Raw genomic sequence first — 26,850 nt, 5'->3', positions numbered from 1 at the left:
TGGAATTGCATCATATGGTTTATTTTTGGAAGTCATATTCAGGAAGTTAGCCTATGTATAAGTCCTGTGCATCATCCCAAATATGAGGCACTTTAAATAACAACAATAAAAACCATGCACAATGACACTGAGCCTCAACCCCTCGGATGATGACATCACAGCTCAGAGCATTCCACATTCTTGGACGGTGGTCGTCCTGAGACCTGACGGTGAAAACCTCATTTCCACAGCGGAACTCTAAAAGGGGGTCCCGGCTGGCTATAGGACAACACCGGATTGAGGAAATTGACAAAGGCAACAACAGTATGTGCAAAACAAAGTTGTCTCTCTCCACCTCCCCCCCCCCCCCCACCACCACCACCACCACCACCACCTCCACCACCTCCTCCCCCGTCATACCCCCCTTATGATAACCACCACACACCGGGATAAACCTCAGGTCACTCTTTACTCCCCTAGCCCAGAGAGCTGCCTCTCTCGTATCCCGGTGAGTAGCCCCCATTTCTCTCATTCGCACTCCTGCTCTGCATCCACGAGCTCATCGACGGGACATGTCCTTCCTGTTCTTCGCCGTGTTGTCCTCCGCGCTCGCGCTGCGGCACGTCGAGTCGTGGGGCGTGAACGTCAAGTACGCGGTAAACTGCCCGGAGCGCTGCAACGCGCAGCTCTGCGGCGCGCCCCGCTGCAGACGCGCCGACGCCGCCACCGTCCTAGACGACTGCGGCTGTTGCCAGGTGTGCGCGGCGGGCCGAGGGGAGCACTGCTACCGCACCGTGTCCGGGATGCACGGGGTGAAGTGCGGACCGGGATTCTACTGCGAGTTCTACAAGGATGAGGACGACTACGGTGATGAATACGGCGTTTGTAGAGGTAAGTGCGTGTGCGTGTGTGTGTGTGCGTGTGTGTGCGTGTGTGTGTGTGTGTGTGTGTGTGTGTGTGTGTGTGTGTGTGTGTGTGTGAGAGTGTGTATATGGGCGTATGCGTGTGTGCGTGTGTGTGTGTGTGTGTGTGTGTGTGTGTGTATGTTTGAGTTTATAACCGGACTCCCACACAGTGTATCTCATCATTAAAACCACATGCGCATCTTTAACGATGGAATAGCCTACAGCGACTGCGTAAGAGAGGTGGCCTGTTTATTGATGGCTAACTGTTAATCCAGTAATAGGCTGTGTGCCATATCCTATTGGCCATGTGTCACTTAGTGGTTAATTCGACTTCAACGATCTCATATTCAGTCTGATTTACTCTCTGAATTAGGTAGGCCTATCAACCGTTTTGTGATTATCGGTATGTGTGTGTGTGTGTGTGTGTGTGCGTGTGTGTGTGTGTGTGTGTGTGTGTGTGTGTTAGTGTGTGTGTGTGTGGGAAGGGTGTGTGTGTGTATGTGTGTGTGTGTGTGTGTGTGTGTGTGTGTGTGTGTGTGTGTTTTAAATGTTATTAAGTGAGTCCCTGTTTGATGCCACATCTTCCCAGATTGCGTGTTCGGGACGTACGGGGTCGAATGCCGCAAGACGTGCAGCTGCAAGGGAGGCCTCTGTGACCGAGAGACTGGGGCCTGCCTCACCTTCAAGTTCTTCACCAAAATCGCCAGCAAGCTCAGGCCAACCACAGGTAAATGCACACGTAACCACAGGAAATGAATGAATACGTAAGTTGAGTTCAGACTTCATACAGTTCGTTCTTTTCTTTTACAAATGTTGGGGCCCTTTCATTGTTTTTAATTCACAACGGTTATTTTTTTCTGTATTTCACTGTTAACCTATGAACCAGTGCGCTATCGACGCATGGTTTGACGTGTCTCTTGGCGTGTGTTCCAGCAGCGGAGCTGGGCTCAGGAGAGGTCAGTCACGGTCAAGACGCGGACCAGGACCCCAACAGGACCGCAGACCCCAAGGTCCGCACCCCCCGCTGACGACCGCTTACACTAGTGTGACAGTAGCCTACTCTGTGTAAATGTAGCATAGTCTTAACTTATAAATGATTGAAGAATATATTTTATGATCGTATAAAACCAAACTTTTTTATGCCTTAAAACTTAAAGTCATTTCGTGTGCCTTCATGTTGCTCGATAAGTTTCAAATGACATAAGAAAGTACCTACTTTGCACATTTTATATCGTTAGCTTACTGAATACAGCCTTATTTTTCATACTGTCAACCGTTTTGTTGCACTAAATCATCTGATGTCTGCTATACATATGTTTCATTTATATATCTTACCTACTGATATTATGGAATATACTGTATGTAGGCCTGTCTTTCACCTGTCATTGGATTACAATGATGCTCTTACAAATAAATCAAAAGGATGAAGGAACAAAACTTGGTTGCAGTGCTTTGATTTAGAGGGATGGATGATATCTACCAAAGAATGTGGTTAAAGGCTTCATAACCTTTTTATTATTTAATTCATTTTATAACATGGCCTACACATTGCATTGTTTACATACATTAGTATGAGTGAACTAAATACATTAGAATATAAGAATGTATTCTTCATTTGTAAAAATAAATGTGCATTATTAACTATCTCCATTCATAATTTCTGCATCATTAGGGCCTTGTCTTTGGTCTGTATACATTGGACATTAGATAGACAGTGAGCAATGGGTTTAACTGGGTGGCATCAAAGAAATCCAATGTCAAAATACCACCTGTAGCTAACCCCTTACCTGATGTGGAAGGGGGCATGGCTCAAGATTTACGCCAAAAATAGTCAGCATTAATAAATAACCATATAATAAATTGATAATTTCGACTTCGAAAAAGGACCAGAACTTTGAAGAAAAGCACACTCAATCCCAACAGTGTCTCAAACAATATAGCGGGCTACAGCTCCATTAAGCTGTCTGAATATTCTTTGTAAAAAACAAAACACATCGTGGAGGTTATTAATAGGACTTATGGGCCTCACCTCTGACTCTCGTGCACAGAGCTGTTCCAGAGGGCTGCTTGTTTATTTCCTGTGCTTCCTGACACCTGTGAACATGGCCCTACTTCCTGTTGTTGTTGCGTCTGCAGAGGGCCGGAATCCAAAAGCTAAGGAATCATGTGACACACGACGTAGAAAGATATTTCGTCCTCTTTGTTATTGTTTTCTTAATCATATTCATTTCCTATCTCTAATAATTCATATCTAAAGCCACATTTATCAGGAATATGGGCATTTATATTGTGGGATATGATTCAACTTGGGAGTTTCAAGGTATATTTGATCAAACATTTTCAAACTATTATTTTAATTGAACACATGAAATATATGAAATCTTTGGAAGGAGAAGTGGAGTTTATATTTAAATATCTCTTTACTAAACATGAAGAGAAGAAATATCTTCTCTTTATGTGTTGACTTCTAAATAAAACAAACTTCATCCTCCACATCGGTCGGGTATAGTGAAGCGGCATCACTCAGCATCACGACATCCTTTCTCCAGGCATTTCAGAATATCACACAGGTTCTAACCAACAACTAGAACCCTCATTTCGTCTCCTCCAGCTCAAGACCTGCTGTTGTGAACCGTCCGCCTTCTCACAGGGGGTTCTGAACCTACGAACAGAACTGAGTCTAACCTGGAACCTCATGAGCTCTGCTTCCCGAGACAACACACAGGTACAGGCGCTGGGTGTAGTGGAGGTGGTGGTGGTGGTGGTGGTGGTGGTGGTGGTGGCGGTGGTGTGGATAAGTGCGAGCATGTTCCTTCTCCTGTGAACCGGCGTGCAGAGGTCTTCGCCACCAAACAAAGGAGTCCTGGGAAGAACAACAGGAAGGTGTTGGTGAGAAATACCCTTTATCTGGCTCCCCGAGCACGTCACCGCCAGGAACAAAGGTGCGTGAACGTCCCAGTAAATAAGCCTGATTTACTGCAAATAGAACCCTGGTGGTGTTTACAGTCTAGGGCCCTCGCTCTCCCTCTCTCCCTCTCTCCCTCTCTCCCTCTCTCCCGCTCTCTCTCTCTCTCTCTCTCTCTCTCTCTCTCTCTCTCTCACTTCACTCTCTCTCTCTCTCTCACACTTCACTCTCTCTCTCTCTCCCTCTCACTTCACTCTCGCTGTTGATCTCCATCTCTCTCTCTCACTATCTCTCTCTCTCTATCTCTCTCTCTCTCTCTTTCTCTCTCCTTCTCACTCTTTCCATATCTGTCTCTCTCTTCATCTTTCAATTCACAACTCTCTCTGTCTCTGTCTATGCTCTCTCTCTCTCTCCATCTCTCCCTCCCTCTCTCTCCATCTAGCTCCCTCTCCATCTCTCTCTCCTTATCTGTCCCCATCTGCTTTCCCTCTCTCCCTTTTTCTTATTCCCTCCATGTCTGTCTCTATCTCTCTCTCTCCTCTCTCTCTCTCTCTCTCTCTCTCTCTCTCTCCATCTCTCTCTCCCTCCCTCTACCCCTTCCTCTCTCTCTCAGGTTTGTCTATACTAACAGGGAATGGTGTCTGAGGTGGGATTGTTGACAAACAACACATCTCAATGTATTGTAAGCGTGCGGTAGGTCGAGGGAAACGCAATGCTATGTCCGCATTCCGACACGTAAACGGTAACAAACACAATGCTATCAGATATCTAAACTGAGACGTGACGAAAATGATGGGTGTTAATCGAGTTCTCGGAATTAGTTGGCACAAGTATTTTTAGGAATTTCCACCTTGGTGGTATGATTGGTTCACAAATAAACAAACACACACACATACACACACACACACACACACACACACACACACACACACACACACACAAGCACACAATATTTATTCAATCTTGACACTGGGGGAGTCGGGGGATGGGGGGAGAATGTCATAGTGTGTTTAAAAGGACCTTCAGTGGATTTTCTTGTGGTTCAACAAGTGACAACTTTGTCCCCGTGGCAACAAGGAAATGACAAGGATGGGTCCTTGTGACCTCTATTGACCCGTGTCTTGACACATTGATCCCCTGGTTTTGTTTATGTTTTCATGTTTTTTGCTTCTTAAAATAAGGAGCCACTATGATAAAGCAACTACATAGAAATGAATGGCATAAATGTAACAAAATTTGTAACAACAATGAAATTAAACGTGTTTTCACGATTCCTACTGCTCTGTGGCTGTGTTAATAAGTCATATGTGTTGGTATCGGATCCAGGGAGGAGGTGTGTGGTGGTCAATGTGTTTCTTGATTTATTGAACATTGTGTTGGAAAAGCCCCCGAGTGCATGTGAGAATGTCCCCCTTCCTGCGTAAAAACCAGTTGGCATTTGTCTGCCCCCCCATCCTATGGAAATCAACTTTTTTGTTAATTTGAGGTTGGGGTCTTGATTTGGTCTTGATTTAAAAGCAATAGTATTCCTATGGTTCAAAAATAAGATTTAAACCTGTTATTCTAAGTGTGCGATATATTCAAATGATTGATTTCGATATAGTTTATTTTGAGTAGGGAAAACTGTATTATGCTATACTTACTTTCTATGGTTATATCCTTACTATAATTTTTATTGAGCAAGTAAAGTTTTTTCTGGAGGTCTTACAAGGTAGTAAGCATACATTACACGACTTAGCTTAGTACCTTGTGACTTCACATTATTTTGTGTGATTGATGGACCTCTGGTGGTTTTCCAATGCCAGTGTATCTTGAACTATTTATTTGCACTATTTAATTATTAAATTAAGTTATATCTCCAGATTGGATCAAATCCCTTTCATTTTTATAATTGCAACATATGGGAAGTTTGCTGATTTTCTTATTAACAATAATAATCATTTGACAACTATGGATATATGTTTATATTCTTAGAGCTATAAAAACAGCACTAGGCAATCAAACACGAAACAATTTACTATCCATTTAAATAACGTTTAATTCGGAAATATTTATGCATAATATGTTGCTAAACTTCACCTTCGAACTTTGCACCATCGAACTAAAAAAAGCCCTTGAAGGAATTATTTATCCTAAATGTGGCCACCAGAGGGCGACAACGCACCATCGCTAACCCTAACGTAGCGGAACCACGAGTGGAACACGTTGGATGAAACGTTAACAACAACCAAAGCTGTTTCAGCCATATGTGTCATCATGGCACATGTGGCTGAAACAGCTTTCGCTTTTTTAATTATTGTTTTTTCGCTTTAGCTTTCACTCGCATGGCATTGCAATTATAAGAGAATGAAATAAGAATAGTATGTATTAGTAGTACCTGACCGACAGCATGTTTAAGTTCATGAGAACATGCTGTCGGTGACGTAGTACCTGAACGAGAGCATGTTTAGTGCCGCGCTGACCTCATCCAGGATGCGAGGCAACAGTGTTATCCAAGACGTCTTTCTGGAAGGACTGATGAAAGTAAGTCTATTTTCCTATATATTAGTGCCTACCTTTCAATTAAGCGTGAAACTTCAGATGAGCCACCGTAGCCTGGTAATAATCAGGGTTGTCGTACGAAAAAGTACACGGGATGCAGGTAAATCAGGTACAGTGTAGAGATATATGGGAAAGAAAAAAGGTTGTTGGTTATTAGTGGCTCACCTGGAACAGCAGGCCCACTGGGTTTTCTCCAAACAGTTTCTGTATTCGACGAGCACAGACCACAATACCAACCGTTCTGTTTGTTTGACGTTTCCCTTCCTTAAAATGCGTTTTCAGGGTCACTTAACAACTCCACCCCATTTATTTGAAAATGAATGTGTTTATCTCTAATCTAATTGCATACTCATCTTGCATAATTTCACTGACCACCTCGGTAGAGAATGACCTGAGCACTTGTGTTTAAGAGGCGGGGACCGTTGTGGTTGAAGTACAAATATACAAATATAAGTTTGAATTGAGTATATCCAGCCGTGTTTGAGCCGCCTGTGTGTGTTGTTGTAATACTCTGCGTCTCCATGGGGTGGCGCAAACATCACAGCCAGTTAGCTGATGTGCGGGCTGTGGTAAAAATATATGGTCAAGGAAGGAATATCAAGAACTGCAACGGCGAAGGCATGACCCATCCCAACTCTTGTTGCCTTACTTAGCCTTACAGAAAGGTCAACGAGAAAGGTTACCCTAAACCTAACCAACTAGTTGTGTTTCCTCAACCTAAAAACACTGATCAGAGCCTGAGCAGGATTCTAAATTTCCCATCCAGGAAGCGACTAGTTAACATCACATCACACCAAATACAATCTACTGTCTCAGGGAGGGTTTTCGACACACAGAATTATAATCTGTTGACTATTCTTCTTTCGTTAAATATGATGATATTTATATTTTATATAACAGCATTCGTGTTTAATATTTAAAAAAACAACTCAAACTCAATTATATAACTTTAGGCGCCATCATGGTATGTAGATAATGCGTCACTCCACTTCCTGTCGAAGAGGAACGAAAACCACCCAGGGTAGCCATGGGTCCACGGGTCGCAGTGTGGCTCTCCTCTTCGGGGACGAGAACGTCCCCAGATCTCTGACATCTGTCCCATGGTCACCAACTCTCACACAACCCTTGGCTTTAAGTTCATGAGAACCGCGGCCCCAGCGAGATAACGACCTGCTCCCTGATGATCCTACGACGCCGTCTAAACCTTAAGATGTGTTGTCTCGCAGGAAAGCCGCTTTTCTCTCTGTAGGCGGTCGATGGAGGGGCTTTCCCAGATGTGTTTCTTGCAAATGGCCTCTTCCCTCGTCACAAGGTCACAGAGTTTCATGTTAGCATTCCTCTTCCTGAGATAGCACTGCGGCTCGCTGAAGGTTGGCTAAGAATCAGATGGCTGGAGGGACTGCACTGTTATACACAGTTATACACGTTTTAATAAAGACTGACACTACTACGCCGCACAGAAACAGTTACAAATGAAAAAATGAATTAAAAAATTCTAATATTATGCAAAGGAAAGCGAGAGGGAATGGTAGTTACATAAACTTAAGTTGAATCAAATGATTAAAATAGGCATTCATGATAAAGACCACTTTATCATGATTCAGAATTTGAGCACATTTTTTGGGGGGCAGTTCACGGTCACCATCGCATTTATTTATTATTTGTCTACTTCAAGTAAAGAAACTTGACTCTTAACCGCCATATCGCCGTTTCACAACTTCTAATCCTTACCCAAACCGTTACAAAATGGCCACAGATATAAAAAGTTTTTGGTCCTTGTGCTGGTGGCCAAAGACCGCTACCTTAGTATTTTCAACAAGGCTGGCATGGATGGAGTGAGTGAGTCAGTCACAAAGAGCTTCATGTCGCCTACAGCTGACCGAATAGTGTTTCTAATCCTACCAGGTAATGTGAGGTTGCCTCCTTGAGCAAAATGTCCCATCAATAGATAATTGATGGAAAGGCATTTTCTCTCAGGGGGAATCAGGCCAGTGACCTCACATCATCTACTCTAAACTACGTCATCAACATGTTCTGTTATAGTGTTAGTAGGCTAATACTCAGATATTGTTTTGAAATCGAAGCCTCAGATGTTGAGCACCAGTGGAGTTGGTCTGAAATGTTTTTAAAGAAGGCTGTAAGTTCGCGGCGAAAAAATGTGTCATTTGACAGTGAGAGAAAGGGGTGGTGAGAGTGTGTGAAGAGGGTCATTTGCTTGAGTCTCACGCTATATGCGTGAGAGTTGGCAGCTCTGTAAGTTATCCCCTTGTGAAACATCCAAAAGCATCTGTCTAGCTAACAACAGATGTCTGCTTATCACTAGTGCTGTAGATTATGGCCCAAAACACATAACAGCACAACACAGAGCTATGCTAACGCTTTGGCTACTCAACTCTTCAACATGGTATAGGCCTGCCAAGGCTCTTACATGAAAAACCTAAGATATTTAGTTTCCTATTGGCCAGATGTATAGGCCTATGGATTTTGTTGTGGATAAACACGGTTACCTTGCCTGCACATTGGACCTTTGGTACTGCTTTTGTTCAAATGTATTTAATATTGAGTGTAGATAGAATAAAAACGCATCCAGCCATGGCTCACGCAAACATGGGATTGTTTCTCTAAATCAATTTGTTCTTCAGAGGGGAAATATAAGACACAGAATCTAATTTTGAACAAAAGTGTTAACTGCAGTGAAAAGGTTAGGGCCGGTATAAAGGTTATGCTTTAATGTATGTGCTCAGTGACCTGTCATAATAATCACATTTGTTATCGTGGCCACTTGTCCGTTGTCGGTAGAGCTTGGTGTACCGGGGGCTGACTACACCTGCCCGGTCGTGTTCATAGCGCTCTCTACTCAGCCTGAACTTCAGTAGTTTGAGCCGGTATCGAGACAACCACAACGAGAGCGCAGCATCTGAACCCACAGCATGTTTAATAAGAACAGGAATGTGTGTGTGCATCCATCTTCTCCACCCATCTCCCTCACAGCCTTCTCCATTGTTTGCTTAGTTACGACCACATCAGTACCTTTATGAATCTTGCTTCTTGTCACATCAGGATTTGGGTAGTGATTTATGGATGTCTAATTGTTACACATCTGAATTTGCACTGACTATGTTTGAACAAATTGTGTCTGCTATAGAATAGCCCAGACAAGTTTACTAGTCATAGTATTCACAGTTTAATCAAGACTTCCTGTAGATATAGAAAATTTTACACAGGTTAGTGTAAAATTCTCATTACATCATCATCTTTTTTCAAATACCTTGCCTTGACTGCCTGTCCGATATGCAAGGCACCTGGGGTCTTCAAAAAGACTGAGCAGATTAACCACAGCATGGCTGGGCACAGGAATGCACTTGTCAGAATTCCTTCTGCATGTCAGAGACTCACACACTTAGTTCAACAACATGCTACAGCAGTTGAAGCCTGTTCCCTCTCTAACTTCTCCTGGTCACCACTTCTTTATTATTTAGTCATAAATACAGTAGACACTTCAGCGTACTGGGATATGCTTTGTCCAGACGTCGATAATTACGTTATCCCTTGCGTTTACAATAATCCAATGTTGAATTTCTAGATCACTTTCCAGTGAGTGTCTGAAAGACTTGTTAGATGATCAGTAGTACACAGTGTCTTATCTTCTCCGGATGAGCAAGTCGGCTTTAGGAATCTCGCTCAAGGATGTCTGCAGGTGGACTGCAGACATGTAAATGGAGATATAATCCAGACTCCTTCAGCAGGGGGTCAACACCCAGCACTGCAGAGCACTTCCCCCTGTGCAGTGTCAAGAGTGGTGTATTCCCCTTTTACCACATTCACCAACACTGGGTAGATATTAGTTATGTTCATCTGTAGCGTTGTTGGCTTTCGTGAACTTAAGCAGCTGGAATTGTAATATTCCTCCAAGGCGCTTTGGGCAAATTGCTTTTGGGTTGTCAAGGAAACACGTGGTCCATTGTTGTATTCGACTATGTTTTCAGGGTTGGATTTGTAGTGCATTGACTCACGACTGTTAAGAGGCAGGGGTGTCCTGTTATCGAAAAAAATAAAACACCCCCCCCACGTTATTGACCAATCAGGATCAATTATTCAACAATGTTGCGGTTTATCTTTGCATTAGAACTAATGGAAAGGAGTAAAAACAGGCCGCTCCCACCATGCAAACAAGAGGGTTCTCTTTGCTCCACTGCTGTGTAAACAGCTGGGGTTTACTCTGTGGTGAACAGCGAGAGGCTGGGCTGTTTTCTCCTATTTTACGGTTTGTCCCAGTAGCCGCGCTAACACTTAATTTATCTGAGTCGTTACGTGGACCCCTCGCAACTGGGGCAGAGTTTGCACACACACACATGTGCATGCACATGTGTGTGTGTGCATGCACAAACACACAAAGACACACACGTGTAGACACACACACACACACACACACACACACACACACACACACACACACACACACACACAAAGACACACACATGTGGACACACACACACATATATGTGCACACACACACACACACACACACACATGTGCAGGCACACACACTTTTGCACAGAATCTCCAATCTTTTTTAAGAAAGCATGGTGTTTCTATCTGTTGTTTGCAACAGGAGTGACTTTCTCAGTCTCAAGAATAAATCTCATCTTGACACTTCCTCAAACATGCTCACACTAATACCCCTCACCCCTTCTCTTTTCACTCTTTTCCTCTCTCTCTTCCTCTCTCTGCCTCTCTCCCTCTTTCACAGTCTCACCCATCGCTCCCTCCCCACCCTCACAGCTCTCTCTCTCTCTCTCTCTCTCTCTGTCTCTGTACGCTCAGCGCAGAGTGAGCTCGTCTCACTCTGACTGTCAGGCTGTTTGAGGAAGACCCTAAGGATTCATTAAGCAGGCTGCCGACTTGTTGAAAAGTGTGCACGGGAGAGTGTGTTTTCCATTGACTCCTCCTGGCTGCCTTTGCCTCCTAAGTGCGTACGTATGTGCGTGTGAGTGTGTGCGTGTGAGTGTGTGTGCGTGTGTGTGTGTGTGTGTGTGTGTGTGTGTGGGACAACGCAGACCGTGGCCTGCCGTGTCTTTCACTCTCTCTTTCCCCCGCACTCTTGAAGCGGCTACAAAGGCAGACTTTCCCGTAGCCTAGCGAGCCGGTCAACAGAAGAAGAGGAGAAGGAGGAGTGGGAGGGGGGGGGGCGGGAGGGTGTTTAGGAAAAGTTTACAACCATAACTTGATCCAGCCGTCCGGTCATCGCAGCGCACTCACCGGGAGACGCGCGAGCTGAGCCTCAGCAGAAGGGCTTCTACAGGAGGGGGGACCGGCTGCCGCGGCACAGAGATAAACGGCCTACGTCCGGGACGGTCGGCGACCAGGATTACTATTGTTTACTACTACTCTATGCCGCCGCCCCCGCTGCGTCGCTGGGCTCAAGCGCTCCCGTCGGACTGGATTGAACCCTGTTGCACCTGAGAGTCCTCTGCAGCGGCCGGAGCCCTAACAGGGTGAGTTGATGGAAGCGGGCTTTGTTTATTCCTTGATGTCAGTTATTTCGGTGTATTTTCGGCTCACATACTTTACTACATAAACGGAAAAAAAGGTTGTTTGGTTTATGATCCAACTGCGTCTTGTGAATCAAGCAGAAGACCGCATCAAGACCCGAGTCACCGCTTTTGCAGACACTGTTGTCTTGGCAACGGATTGACATTTAACGACCTGCTCTCTAACGGAGAGGGTGCACGATTTGTGAAGCGTGTTCTTGTTGTTCAGTAAGCGGTGCTATAACCACCTGCTAATGTAAGACCTACTGTATATACGCATAGAGGCACGTTTGTGTGGTTGGACTGGTTTCACCCAGAAGTTAATGAATCGTCTTCAAACAGCCTCTCTTTAGCTCTTTAGGTCTTTAGTCAGCCACAATGCGTACCCATGCAGCAAAGTGCGTCGTTTACCTCTACTGTGTGTCCCCCGTTTATTAGATACACCGAGGTACCCCATAAAACCCCCCCAATGTTCTGGACACCCACCATGGAGCCGGCCAACTTTATTAGCTACCTTGATGCAGTTAATAAACGCTACACTTATTTTTAAATATGCCACACTTTAGTGCACAGGTCGAGACACAACACCGTAAAAAGAAAAAGCCTCCTCCCCCCCACCCACCCCATATCTACCCACTAGTTCTCCTTGAAGTTAACTTCCATTTCACAGCGTTACGGTGCAAACATTAGTCACGGCTCTTGTGTCATGTAGGGGCTCGGGGGGAGACGAGCAGAGGAGGAAGTGATTCGGTGGTAACGGTGGGTATCCATGTCACTGATCTACAGTGCGCAGCTTGGGTGGGCAGGCTCTGGCACGGCCGCCACGCCAGCGTCCCATTACAGGATGGAAGCAAATAGAAGCAGCGGTGGCCCGAAGGAGCCTCGTGAATCGCTTACTCGCAATAAGTTGTGTACAGTCAGAGGCAAGGGCGGAAAGGGAGAGCGGCACTCTCTTTAGAACCGTGACCACAAGCCCTACCTGCTCCTTAAGGACGTGTGTCGGGATTCACTGGCGGTCGCTGCGGATGACATTGTCGGTTAAATGACTGAATACATGAATATAAGGGGAGTGAATGTATAATGGAACGTAAGAACATAATAGTACGACCGTTTTACGTAAACAGATCCGTACCGAGGGCTAGCAAATGCAGAAATAAGCATAAAATTAGCACACACACACACACACACTAGTGTTGTAATTGTTTCAGTGATGTGTCAGATATGAAGCAGATTGTTATTACTCCTCTGTGACGTGTTGAGGGTTTTTTGGTGTGGGTCCAGTTCCTGTTTTGAACTATAAGCATATTATGCACTGATGGAGTATGCGCTATCAAGGTCTCATTAAGACCTCAATGAGACCATAATGAGACCTTTCTCATTGAGGTCTTAAAATCTGCAACACTGAGGTTGAAGGTTGAAGTCAAAGGTAAATGTAAAAATGTTCTTAAAAAGAAAAGCATAAATACGAAAGAAGGAAACAGGCGGATACCGTACGTACAAACTAAACCATGCTCCATGGTGGGGTACGGTCCACCATGGGGTTGTCCAGGAATGTGTGCTGCAGTGTGTTGGGAGAGCTCAGCTGCTGCTCTGCCTTGTGGCTCCAGGTCGGGCTGTGTGTTTAGGGTTGGTGTTTATGGGCATGGGATGGAGAGGAACCAGAAGGAACCGTGGAAACGAGACATGAGAGCAAATCCAAACCCAGCACTCATTTAATTACACTTTCAAAATCCAAATATAGAACCAATTCCATTCAAAAGTGTTATACACTGATGCAGGATATGGATGTTGTTTGGTGGACACACTATCCAAAGTGTCCTATAATACCATTGAGTTGTTATATCATTAGCAGTGGGAGCATTAATGCCAGGTTCTACCAGTTGAGCTAGTGTTAGTCCAAATATCCAAATGACGAAAGGTCATTTGTGCCAATGAACTACACAGAGTACTCCTTCCTTCAGTTTTCATGCAAACAGGCAAAAGGCTGTTGTAAAGTTTGACCCTCTCGCGACATGTCAGACACAACTGGGAACAGATGACCGTCACATCCCAGAAACAGGTACATGGGTCTTAAGAGTTCTTGTAACTGTCTGAAAAGGACATCAGCAGGGTCAGATGCTGCAGAAGGCTCCAGCTGAATAAGGGCTTTTATTATGACTTGTTAGGGTTACTGGAAAACACTTTCAGTATGCCAGTGTGAGTCAGCATGCGGAATGGGTTTTTGGTAGGACCTCAGGGTTTTATAAGCTGACATAGTGCAGCGTGACACATGCAAGGATCATGGGTGAGAACAGTTGGTGCACACATCCATTTATAAATCTAGAAACAAGCACGCATTCTGTGTGTGTCCGTGTGTAGCTGTGTGAGTGTGTGCATTTGTCTGTGTCTAGCTGTGTGTGTTTGCACGTGTCTGTATCTGTGTGTGTGTGTCTGGGGGCTTGCGTGGGTATGTGTGTGTGTGGTCGTGCGTGTGTAGGTCTCTCTTATTGTGGTTACACCGATTTTCCAATCAGTGATCTGCAGTCTGCGTCAATAGGCACGCGTGCAGACGTAGCCAAGTGTATTTTTTCCCGATCCATATGTGTCGCAACTTCTCACGAGACGGGATGGGTCCGACCGTTCTCCCATATGAAGCCGTTTCACCCTGCTTAACCTCATCTTCTTTACCAAAGAGTAGTGAGTCACACAGCACAGGGGGAAACTGGCCCCGCTTCTCATCTCTCTGTGACTTTGCTAGAGGTCAACACAAACTGCCTTCTCTCTCTCTCTCTCTCTCTCTCTCTCTCTCTTCCCCCCAACATGCAGCTTCGGTGACAGGGGGTTATATTTGTCTTCAGTACATACAGGCTGACGACGAGACCTAGTCGTGACCAGACTACGGGTGGGGGGTGCTCTGATGGGACAAAAGGGAGGTGGCCTGGGATATTTAAAGGGGTTTACAGCATGACCAGCGGGTGTTATATAAAGATCATGCGGAGTGCATTTTCAGTGCCCCGCTGGTTTTAATGGAGTCTGTCTTCAGTCTGTTTTGTAATAACAACTTCAAAGTGTGGATATTACGAAGAAGAATCTAATTCTTTAGACTTCTGTAAACATCTTGCATACCCTTTGTTAAATGTGTATTCATCACAACATTAATAAGAGCCAGAATGACAATTACAAAAAGAAAATAATATGAACTGGGGAGCTGCCAGTAAAGAAAGATGGCTAACAGGTAAATAGCTGAGTAGATAAAGACTGTGGCTTTGTAGATCGGCCAACAACAGTCTCCCCTCGAAGTACAGAGTTCTGAAGTTACCACTCTCTCCGTGTGGGAAACACCATGCCAAGTGTTTCAAGGGCAAAGCCCTCTGTCGCTCACTGTCTCCGTCTGATTTACCTCCTCCAGAGGGCGGTTGTCATCTGCACTTTTCTGAGAGCTCTGCCCATCATGCTTGAGAGAGAAGCGGGCGGTGCCGACCTGGGATGAGGCTTGTCAACGCTGGCATGAATCTGTGATGGCCCGCTACACAGCTCCTCGTGTGAATCGTAATGCCGGGCCTTTTAAAAGCAGAGAATCTATGCAAAAAAAGGTTGCAAGAAAAAAGTAAGCATAATCAAAGTCCCTCAAGCTTCTTCCTGTATTGGATATATTTAGAAGTCAACGGTGGTTGTTCTCTTTTCTCCGAGCCATTGTGGCTTTTCTGTGCTTCTATATTTAGCCATCAGGCTTTGGCTTTAATGTCCTTGAGAAAATTGATATGGAGACCAGGTCATAAAACAGCAGGCTATAGGACGAATGTAGCATACGACAGCTGTGAGGCAGCAATGAACACGACTGTGGACAGACGGACAGACAGACGGCCCTGCTCATGGCGCTGTCTGCCACTTGCTAAAGGAGGCGAATAAGAAGGAACATTTCCTATTCATCTGGGAATAATGAACTGTGTTAAGTGGAAGTAGATGATGAAGCGATTTGTGTTAGCCCCAACACACAATTCAAAGATGGTTGGTGAATCAATAGCGTGTTTGGTTGGATGGCCTTGTTGTGTGAGTCATGTTTGGAAACAAAAGGGAATGTCCAGAAATAAATTGCCACTCGCTTATTGAAAATACCCATTTATTTGTAGCCGAGCGTCCACCAGTAACACATCATCTCATCATAGGGTCATATTGGGTCTCAGTGAAGTTCAAATTTCGAGGACAGTAGTGCATCGGGAGCTTGGCTCCCTTTTGAACTTTCGTTTTTCATTTTAGGGATCACAGGCGGGCTAGTGTTTCAGACGCGGGACTTGTCAAACGATAATCACCATGTTTATATGCTTTGTGCTCAATCTCATTCCAATACCGAGGGGAACAAACCCGCCGTGTGTACGTACTGGACGAGAACAGCTGCCGGCCGATGACAGCGGAGCCCAGGGCGCTGGCGGCCACCTCACGCTAACCCACATCCCGTTTCATAGTTTTGTTTCATAAGAACTCATCAAGCACGCTTTACGGACTTTCACACCCCCTCCATTCCAAATAATCATATCTCCTGGCTTCTTAGGTTGCTGACACAAACCGTAGTCTCCATGTGAACTTAAGGCGAGAACTTCGAGAACTCACACACGGCGAGGGGAAGTGGTTCAGTGAGGTAGTGGGCTTTCCACTGAAGTTCCAAAGGCTTTCATGGGAACCTGTGTTTACGAATCTAAACTGCGGTTATATGGACTGCAAACTCACTTAAAACAAATTAGTTTTATTTGGTAGAATATCCCAGAACCAGCCGTCAGCCCGCCCCTTTCTGTAGCTGGTTTCCGGCCCAAGCTCCGAGGGAGGTTCTGCTGCGACGTAGGGGACTGCTGCACCAGGGGTAAAGCTCTGCTGGGCTTTCCTATAAAAAGCTCAAATTACAAAAACAAACCATAAAATTGGCTGAAATATATAGCCAGCCGTCAAGGTATTTTATTGTATTTTTGTTAGTTCACAATTTCTTGTCTTATTACTCGGCTGCGGATGGGGAGGAGAAAATAGAAAAGATTAATACACGTCTGTATACATGTCTGATTTACTAGATGGAATATTTTATTTATGAGGGTCATCAATGGGGTCTTTCAGTCTGGACACGGTCGACGAGCCCAGGGGACAAAGCAGCACTGTTACACGCTGACCCCGGTGGCTTTGGAATACAGTGCGGACTGAGGCACACACACAGCTATATGGAGGGTCATAGTGCACAACTGCTCACACACACACAGGCACGTCGACACGCACAGACACAGAGTCACACATACCCACATATTCATAGACCCACACACACACACACCTACATATACGCACGCACACACACACCTACATACACACACACACACACACATTTACATATACGCACACACACACACACACACATAAAAATCCATGACATGCACACACACATCCATGACACACATACAATTCCACATGTGCCAACACACACACACACACACACACACACACACACACAAATAGAGAGACAAACACAGACACACACACACACACTTGTGTTGTAATTGTTTTAGAGATGTGTCAGATATGAAGCAGATTGTTATTACTCCTCTGTGACGTGTTGAGGGTGTTTTGGTGTGGGTCCAGTTTTATATTCCCTCTTAATGTGTTATCATGTATCATGTGCTCACATGTCATTTATACCCAGAGAGTGAACCGGTACGTGCATAACACAACACACACACACACTTGTCACCAAAATCCCTTCTTGCTGTAAGAAAACTGAGTACAATAACAAGGACATGACACTTATATTTACATAGGCCCAACGGAGAACTAAAACCATCATTATAACAGAACTACAACTATCATTATAACAGAGAACTACAGCTATTATTGTAACTAACAACGAGAGAGTAGCTTAGCGGTAGCATACACAGGATGAATCTATCACTGAGTAGGAGTCCTGGCCGCTACGTGCTAGCACTGTGGTGCTAGCCCGACAGAACACCGCGGGGGACCTTATAAACAGATGGGCGTGTCACCTCTATGCTGCTGCTGCTGCCGGCGAGTCTGTGTGTGTGTCTGTGTCTGTGTGTTGGTTTTAGTGGAGTGTGTGTTTGTGTGTGTGTGTCTGTGTGTGTTTGTGTGTGCGTGTGTGCGTGCGTGTGTGTGTGTGCGTGTGTGTGTGTGTGACTGTCTGTCTGACTGTGTGTTGGTTTGTGTGTGTTTGTGTGTGTGTTGGTTTTAGTGGTAGTGCCCTTGTTTTGTTGATTTTTAGTGGTTGTGTTTAAAGGTTTGTGTGTAAAAGAGAACCAGGAGTAAAGAAAAGCCTTATGAAGCCACATTAAGTGTGCTTAAGTCCTCCTTAGCCTGGAGCACAGCTCCAGTTCTTCAGCCCACCGTATCAGCTGAATCCCACCACCATAGCTCAATAGATACTTTATTATTATTTCCTTCATGTTACCAACAGCTGAGGAAGCTCAGTACTTACACCGCAGTGATATGAGCCGATATTATCAACAAACCAAAAATCTCCAGTAGCTTCAATAATATTTGAACTGCTCCCTAATATTTAGATACATATATTACAGCCTACTCGCACACACATAAATCAATTCGGGTCTTGCCACACCCTGCCAGCCGAAGCAATGGGAAGTCACATGTCCTCCTGATGCACTTGTTCCACCGCCGCTGCTGACGAGGACAAACGCTGCACGCCCACATCTGGCGCTCATCTGGATCTCATCTGGTTCTCTTGGTCGTTTGGACGGCGCCCAGACTTAATGTCTTCCCTTGGACCACTGATAGTGTGGCCGTGGTGAGGGCGGCAGCAGGCTGACAGAGGAAGGATTACCGGGGAACAGATGAGTTCAGGATGGTGCATCATGTTGTAGGAGAAAGTATACTGTTGAGGGCGGATTCATGTTTCTGATGAAGCTTTCATAGACTTGAAATGCCTTTTTGTGTGTGTTTGTGCACGTGTGTGCCCGTGCACACTCAAGACTTAGTTCATGAAACAACCCATCATCTTGGACAACAGACGATATGAGTTACGCTTTTTTCCTTTGTCATACTTTATCCCAAACCTAGAGTCAAAACAATAGCAGAATAGATACTGCACATATATATATATATATACATGAATCTGATACCAGAATAATTCAATCTATTGTCCTTTGTACCACAAAATAACTTCCCAATGCTGAAGAACACACAGTTTTATTTTTATGGAAGCCAAGCCGGTCTCGTATTCCAAACGTTTATGTTGATGAAGAAGAGTGAACAACATGTGCTTTGTAATCCATCTGACCTGTCTCTCTCTGACGACTCCATACCACAAAGGAATGGGAGCCATGTGTAGGTTATATGTATATCATACATTGTGTGGGAAGGCTAGCAAACTTTGGGTATGTCTTATTATTGTCTCATGCAAAATCAAAGTGTCATTCATTCATCAAGCCAGTAAATGACATACTTTGACAAACACTATGGCATTCATTTTATCTGCTGTTTTTCTTCCATTTTCATAAATATTAAAGTACTTAATCTAAGACACTTTTTAATTAAAACAAACCTCGCGCTGTACATTTTCAGAATTTTTCCAACGGGAAGACATGAGTAGGGGGAAGAGAAATGTACATTGTGTTTTTGTTTATTGTGGAATTATTGCCCTCGTCCATTGTCACTGACTAGGGGGATGGGAATGACACGTCATGGGCCCAATGAGCAAGCTCCAGCTTGTTCAAGTTACATATTTATACATATAACAGTTAAGCTTAGATACTCTTCTTGAATTGCTGAAGTGAAAAGTGTAAGTTTAGGTATTATGTTCAAACTTAGTGGTTCGTTTTGGGTATCAGGTTGGTGGGGTAAAAGGAGAAGAGAACTGGGACACATTTCTGCACACAGACAAGACTTTAAACTCTAGCACCAGTTAATTAAAAGAGAGAGACACGACAGGTGTTAAAATAGTCTTTGATGAATTAATTTAAAGTCAACATTCAACGTCCTTTTTGAGGAGTGTGAGAGCGGGGACTTGTCTCAACCGGCAGAGACAGGGAGTCTTATGCAATAGAAGATGAAAACAGAAAGACAGAGAAACAGAACAAGAAACAAGGACCCCTACACAAGTGGGAAAACATTGGCACGTGGGCGGGGAAGTTTAGATGTTTTCCCCTTACTCAGATTTCTCAGGATAACACACACGCATCAGAACATGTAATATATGCAGTTTACCATCATGGAGCTCGAACATATCACAGCAGTACGCAGTGCCAGAACACTTTGACTTTGTTATTTTATTCATGAAACACTTCGTGACAAAACAACTCGACTCAACGAGGGATATTAAAAACCATAACTATAACAGCAGCCCACCAAACTATTTGTCAGGTGCCTTTATAGAGCTCCTTACTGACTCAATAAATGACTGGCCCATTTCGACCTAACCTCTCCTGCTTTCAATGGCTTATATCTAAGTAGCCTTCGCGGTTAGTTTGAGTCTACATCACAAGTCAATACATTTGTTTTACTTTGTCCTTTCGTTTCCGAACGCAATAGTAAATGACACAATGGTAAACATCCTTCCACTTGTTCACAGATCGCGTTTCCTGCGCCGCCTCTTGCGATGGAGGACCAGGCGGTCTCCCAGGGAGTCGGGGGCCCCGCCGCCCACGTCCAGGGGCCCGGCTGCGGGCCGGCCCGGGTCGTCAGGTGTGGGTGGCTGAAGAAGCAGGGCGGCTTTGTGAAGACCTGGCACAACCGCTGGTTCGTGTTGCGCAGGGAGCGGCTGTGCTACTACAAGGACGAGGAGGAAAACAAGGCCCTGGTGAGCCTGGGAACCCAGAGGAGACCCATCCTGTTGCCCTTACACTGTTCTTACCGATACCTAAGCAACCCGACGATCCAATCACAGCCAAGGAAGCGTGTTTATATAGCTTCAATCACAAAGGCTCCTCTGCCATGGTCGATTATGTAAGATGTCTGCATATGGAATATATATAGATATGGCTTTTATTAACTCTAGTTTATAGTTCCTTCGTCGTCCTGAAAACCATAAAGGTGGCCGCACGTTTTCTTCATTTCTATACAGGAGGTCTTCCGTCTTTCGCTGAAAGACGGTAATAATTACAATACATAAATTTAGCACGAGAACGCTCTGGTGGGTGCAGTAGGACGGCCTTTGTTACGGAGCAGAAGATGATGTCGTAGCGTACCTCTCCTGGCCTAGATCCTGGGAGAGACACTGACTGTCATAACACTGCTTTGATTTTTCCCCTTCTTGTATCTGTGTGCTGGATAGTGTACTGGTGGGAATAGCAACAACAATGCGAGTCACTAGAGCGGTTGTTGTCGTCAGACGCTCCACAAACTCAGAAAAAAGCTTAAAGAAACGAGGATGGAGGGTTATTGGGTTAGACTCATGGAAGGAACTGGATCAACATCAGAGAAGCATCGGGGCGACGTGAAGGTGGTTTTATTTTAAAGGTAAACAGCAGAGCGGTGGCTTGGAGAGTCAACAAGGAACGTCAGTACTGTGGACTGATGTAAGCATTCCCGACACTTGACTTCCCTTTGTCTGGGTGTCGTTTTCCCAGTGACAGTGATTTTCCAGCAGGAATGGAAACCTTTTAAGTCGGTACCCCTGCATGCTAAACTACTCAACCCTTGGTTCGGACGCAAAGAAAGCGTTCTCCCATTGTTGTTCTTGGGTGTACTTTGTGTTTGATAGATCGGTACCAGTCAAAGAGTTTTCCTGGAGAATGACCCACTCCTGGTCAGCATCTCTCGTACATAAACTGACGTTAAAAGCCCTGGAAAGCACTCTCAGATCAATTAGTGAATTCAGATAGTTCCAGAAGCTTTCTCTTCTTTTGTTTATCCCTTTCCTACCATCTATTCATTCATTATTCCCCACAAACTTCCGCTGCCGGTGGAAGATAGTGTTCAGTAAAGTCGAGTCGTTTTTCTTTCCTTTGCCCTACTTCTCGGGGTGAGGCTACATACATTTCAGATAGACATTTTCCCCCTGTAAAACGGTAACTTATTTTTTACGTCTTCAGTGGAAAACTTTAATAAAACTTTAACAAAAAACTAGGCCAGGCACAGAGCAATGTGTTCAAAGTCCCTAAATCTCCGTGGCTAGCCGGGCGGAACAGTCTCGCAGATACACTCACACACATTCACTCCCGAACACGCACACACACATACACACACACACATGCACTCCCGAGCACACACACACACACTCCCCCACAAAGTAAAAGTACCTAAAGAGAAGTCGGAAGAAAAGGAAAGTTGTTTCCAGATGGAGATAATACAGAGATAGGCCTCTTTGGATGCTCCCAGTTTAAAAATGCCTCTTAAAGGTTCACACTGGAATGTTCAGGCGTCCTGATCTCTGAGCGTGGAGCCGAGCTCTTGGGACTCAACTGATTTAGAAATCAATAGTTAATGGCTCTCTGTTGCATTATTTCTCATAGTCATAAAACCCACATGCACCCACACACACACACACAAACACACATACGCACACAATAACAATGTGGATCTATATTCAGATTGTTATTGTCAGCTCGTGTGAGGTAAGGCGTTTGTTACCTATTACTTTCCCATTATTTACCGCTACTGCTAATGGCGTCCTCTGTTGCCCATAAATAACATGCATGAAACGTTCAGGAACGGATAGTAAAACGTACCGAACCAAACAGAGAAACACAGACACAGCTAGCCAAAGGAAATTACTTCTTCTATTTTAATAGGCGCAACCAATAGCATGCAGCAGTAAGTACATACACTATCCCTAATTCCCTGCGTATGACTATCTGATAATGCAACGATTTCAACATGAACTTTGTGGTATATGTTGATGCTCAAGCAGTGACTGCAGTGGAATGTTTCGATCGGTTTTTCTAAGAAGATTGGATGATGAGGATGATGATGGCTGTTATGATGATGATGTTTATGATGATGATGATGATGATTGTGGTGATGAGGAGATATGGACCACTGTTGTTGTCACCATGCGTGTGTGTGTGTGTGTGTGTGTGTGTGTGTGTGTGTGTGTGTCACTCCATCAGTACCCAGCCTCTCCCTGGAATCTTAGGAATGGGAGAGGAGATTCGGGTGAAGGGTCAGGGAAGCGTGTGTGTGTCTGTGTGTGTGTGTGTGTGGGAGGGGGGTATGAGCATGTGTGCGTTTGACATCGCCACTCTGTTGACATGCTCCACCCCCCCCCCCCCCCCTCGATACAGCTGCCCACTGCAGACAAACAGGCAAAGACTAATTAAGTTTCAGAATAGTAGGATTAGGTTACTGTTCTCTTTACAAAACTAAGAGAGGCACTATACTGTATAACATAATGTATAACATAATATAGTATGATCATAACCTCATATATTTGCCTGTTATATCAAATCAGCTCATGCACTTCGTTACAAAAGCATTTAGGTGGGCATACCGAACTCCTACCTTTCTTGTGTACGGCAATCGCTCTATTCCCCTCTTTTTGATTCCTAAACGAATCGTCGCCCTGACACACCCACCAACACACACACATCAGTCTAGACACCCTCACCGCACCACAACGCAGGATCGTAAATAAAGGCAGTGGGGCTGCCAACCAACATCCATACTCTACAAACCAGCCAGACAGGGAGAGCCCGCCCTCCCTCCCGCTCCTCAAAGCACTGCCTCCTCGGCTCCCTCTGCACGCGCTCAGAGGGGTAAGGCGAGACAGCAGAGGGCGGGGGTCTGGACAGCAGCAGATAACAGTTGCTGGTCCCGCTGCGCGGTGGTCATCTCGGACCAGCGTCGCTCCTATAGCTGGGTTTATTATTTCAGAAACAGAGCCCGCGCGGCGTGTGTGACACTTGCCAGCTGAACGGTTTAACAAGTTCCAGTGTGAGCGTGTGGTGGCGTGTATTGGCGCTGATGCTGAAGTATAAAAACACGGACGTAGTGGATCCTTATTCTCAGCGGGGTCATCACTCATAACACTAATTATTGGGCTGGAGTTTTTACGGGGCACGGGCAGAAGAGTTATATCCACTAGTTTAGTCCACCATCCTTGCCCTGGTACGTAAAGTGGAGCAGACCTATAATTAGTGTTATGAGGAACACCTGTGTTTGCCCTACGATATCACCTCGTGAACAGGTCTACAGGGTGTGTGAAGAAGTAGTCCTCCAATACAATTATGCTAATTGGTGTGTTTAAACAAAATGTGAGATCAGCGTTTGTTGTTCCAGCCTTTGAAGCTATTATCCCCAAAAGCCAGATAGTCTATTGGGGGCCTAGGGTGTTGGACTTCCAGCATCATTCAGCGAGATTCCTTAACACCTACCTTCTCCTTAATATAGGCTATCTATGAGGCTTTGGATACAACTGTCTGCTAAATGCCTATATAGTAGTACTTTTTTTTATACTCTTTTTAATTTACTTCATTAGTATACGTCCGTTTTTTTGGAATTGTCATTTATACAGTTGAAAGTTATTTATATAGTTCCTTCTTTTCAGTTTGCCAGCAAAGTTGAATCCGTCCTCAGCTTGGCCGTGCGGGAGCGTTTTCCTTTGAAGCAAGGTGCCACTTGATTTCTGGTGTCAGCTAACATCCTCACCGCCAAGCTGGGAATGTTTTGGCCTTGGCAGGGCCGTCGCTCTGGCAGTGTGGATTCTTATCGGCGCCATTCCGTGGGCTTTGGTCTAGGGGGAGACAGATAAATCAGACTCATGCATGGGGATTACTTTAATGCGCCACCGTTTGAAACGCCAGCGAGTGAGAAGGTTGTAATAAGCTGCTGAGAGGCTAGGTCTTAAGGTCGCTGCGAGGGACTCTTAAACACGCACACACGCCCACACAACACATCCACACATGCACGCACACACACACACACACACACACATGCATACACAAACGCAAACCCTTGCAAGCACACACACACACACACGCACGCACACAAACACACACATACACATACAGAAACACACACACATGCAAACCCACGTACAGAAATATATAAAGAGTCACACTTTAAGGCTTGCACAAACTTTGAAAAGAAACAAACTCAGTGTGTTTACTAGCTCCATTTGAATCTATTTTTTATTTGACAGATAATGTGCACATTTTTAAAGGAGCGATGTGTAGGATTTAGCGCCATCTGGCAGTGAGGTTGCAGATTGAAACCGACTGAATACCCCCCTCAGCTCTTCCTTTCGAACGACAGAGGGGAGGCTATGGTAGTGTGTACTGGTTCAAAAGGATTTAATTGTGTACCACAGTATCGAGCAGCCAAGTGTCAAGTCGTTGGTCCGTCCTGAGCTACTTAACCAACATGGCGGTGCAACATGGTGGGCTCCCTGGAGGACCTTCTCCCTATGTAGACATAAAGGGCTCCTTCTGAGTTACTAGAAACACAAGGATTTATGTTTTCTTCGGATTATGCACACATTCAAACATGCTAAAATAATATTTGATTCGATATCTTCCAACTCCGTTCGGCTAGATGCCACTTAATTCTACACACTGCACCTTTAAGAAATCAAACTTTTTGACTTTGACTTTCCACTAGGTTCGACAAACCTGTGTTTTTTTTGTACTTCAACGGTAAATGGAGTGTAAAGGATGACTAATGATAGAATACCGGTTAATATAAACCATATAAAAGGCAGGTCACTGAGGTTACGTACTTTCTGAAGGAGCTTTCACACCTCATTCACTTTTACTCCTTAATGAGGAATGACTCTGGCCCGGTGTGACGTGGACTCTGGCCCAGAACCCCGACTCCTTGCTTAGTTTTTTCCTACTTCTTCATCTAGCAGACACGTTCATCCATAGCCTCTTAGAGTCATTCAGCAGCAGCTGTGAGCCATCTCTTCCCTGTGATACCTCACAGCTTAGGCTGCAGATACTGGGCATCGAACCCGGTACCTTTCAGCTGTGAGCTTCAACACCCAAGACGCCAGAAACCTACAGCAGAAAGGGGCGTAGTACGTATAAGACGTGACTTCGCTTGTGACTTAAGGAAGATCTGTAAAAGAGGTGTTATTGGTTCATTTTAGAGCGCCTTTGTTAATCACTTTCATTTGTCAGTCAAATTCATCATTTTTGTTGTTATTGCTATTGCAGTTCGGATGTTTATTACTATTGGATTTTACTACTAGCACAGTTTAATGAAACATAAACATTTGCTGGTGGTGGAAAAACACCATCTTCATAAAAACAAGATCAAGAATTTACTCAACCGCCACAATTTCATAGATTCAATGAAAATTCGCTTTTTTATTCACTACAGAGAATAATAGATGTGCTATCCTGCAGCCATTGGATCATAGGGTATCAAATATTAACAGGCAAGGCACAAGTTATACTCCCTCTACAAGTTTCCTAATTGGTGTAACTATTGCCAAAGAGACCTCCCCAAACACACTCCTCTGTGTGGGAAGGTGGAGGGAGCAACTGATCAATCATTCATTTCACACTTACGGTTGGAAAAACGAACAAAATAGGATTAATCCTCAGCTGAAGTGAGTTTCCCTTCCTCTAGTAGACTAGGGTGGGGACAACTGCTCAAACATCATAATATGATTCTTGATTGTGTTTTTTCTACGAAATTGTCTACGAAATTGACTCACCAATCATTAAATCAAGAAATCAGAGCAGTAGGACCCAACTGATCACAAGAACATATCGAAATGCTCTCTGGAACCATTTGTCTAATTGGTTTCAGAGATGTACTCTGATTCCAACTCGGGCCATCCATAGCTGGTGAGTCAAGTCAGTCTGGCAGTGGGGACCCATCAGAAGAGTCCCTTTATAGTCATTTTATAGCTATACTAGGAACAATAATAAAAACGATCACATTCATACGAGAGAGAGGGGGAAAGTAAGAAATGGAAGAAGAGAGGGGGGGAGAAGATATATAGTGAAGATAGATAGGGACCTAAGTCCAGGAACTCAACTCTATTCAGTATGTTCAACTGGGAATCCCCATTGTGAAGTGTGCTTGGTACATACCGCGTGACCTTCCTTGTGATTAAGGTGCT

General features: G+C 44.7%; 2 protein-coding genes across 4 annotated transcripts in view; both read left to right on the top strand.

Annotated features, from left to right (window-relative positions):
• The first annotated feature begins 467 nt into the window (after positions 1 to 467).
• On the top strand, positions 468 to 2,280 carry esm1 (endothelial cell-specific molecule 1). Of its 2 annotated transcripts, none has more exons than XM_079755418.1 (3): positions 468 to 870; positions 1,474 to 1,611; positions 1,821 to 2,280. In XM_079755418.1, exons 1-3 carry the CDS (start codon positions 552 to 554, stop codon positions 1,910 to 1,912), a joined length of 549 nt encoding a protein of 182 aa, XP_079611544.1. In that variant the 5' UTR covers positions 468 to 551; the 3' UTR covers positions 1,913 to 2,280. The 2 variants fall into 2 exon arrangements, with proteins under 2 accessions (XP_079611544.1, XP_079611543.1); XM_079755417.1 differs by having other exon boundaries at positions 1,818 to 2,280.
• Positions 2,281 to 11,547: 9,267 nt separating this feature from the next.
• Positions 11,548 to 26,850, top strand: part of arhgap24 (Rho GTPase activating protein 24) — a 55,832-nt gene continuing 40,529 nt past the window's right edge. For both annotated transcript variants that reach the window (XM_079756124.1, XM_079756123.1), the window contains exons 1-2: positions 11,548 to 11,825; positions 20,410 to 20,637. In XM_079756124.1, the coding sequence (XP_079612250.1) occupies positions 20,437 to 20,637 (201 nt within the window). In that variant the 5' untranslated portion in view covers positions 11,548 to 11,825; positions 20,410 to 20,436. The remainder of the gene's footprint in view (positions 11,826 to 20,409; positions 20,638 to 26,850) is intronic.

Source organism: Pollachius pollachius, assembly GCF_949987615.1.
Source record: "Pollachius pollachius genome assembly, chromosome: 18".
In the NCBI taxonomy this organism is placed as follows: domain Eukaryota; kingdom Metazoa; phylum Chordata; class Actinopteri; order Gadiformes; family Gadidae; genus Pollachius; species Pollachius pollachius.
Note: the sequence above shows the minus strand (reverse complement) of the source record. Positions and strands in the feature narration are given on the sequence as shown.

What these genes read in the sequence shown, in the direction of transcription:
- esm1 (XM_079755417.1), top strand. Translation starts at nt 552, where the DNA reads ATGTCCTTCCTGTTCTTCGCCGTGTTGTCCTCCGCGCTCGCGCTGCGG. An exon ending in TGAATACGGCGTTTGTAGAG is followed by an intron (nt 871 to 1,473) that starts GTAAGTGCGTGT and finishes ACATCTTCCCAG; the next exon opens with ATTGCGTGTTCGGGACGTAC. An exon ending in CAAGCTCAGGCCAACCACAG is followed by an intron (nt 1,612 to 1,817) that starts GTAAATGCACAC and finishes CGTGTGTTCCAG; the next exon opens with CAGCGGAGCTGGGCTCAGGA.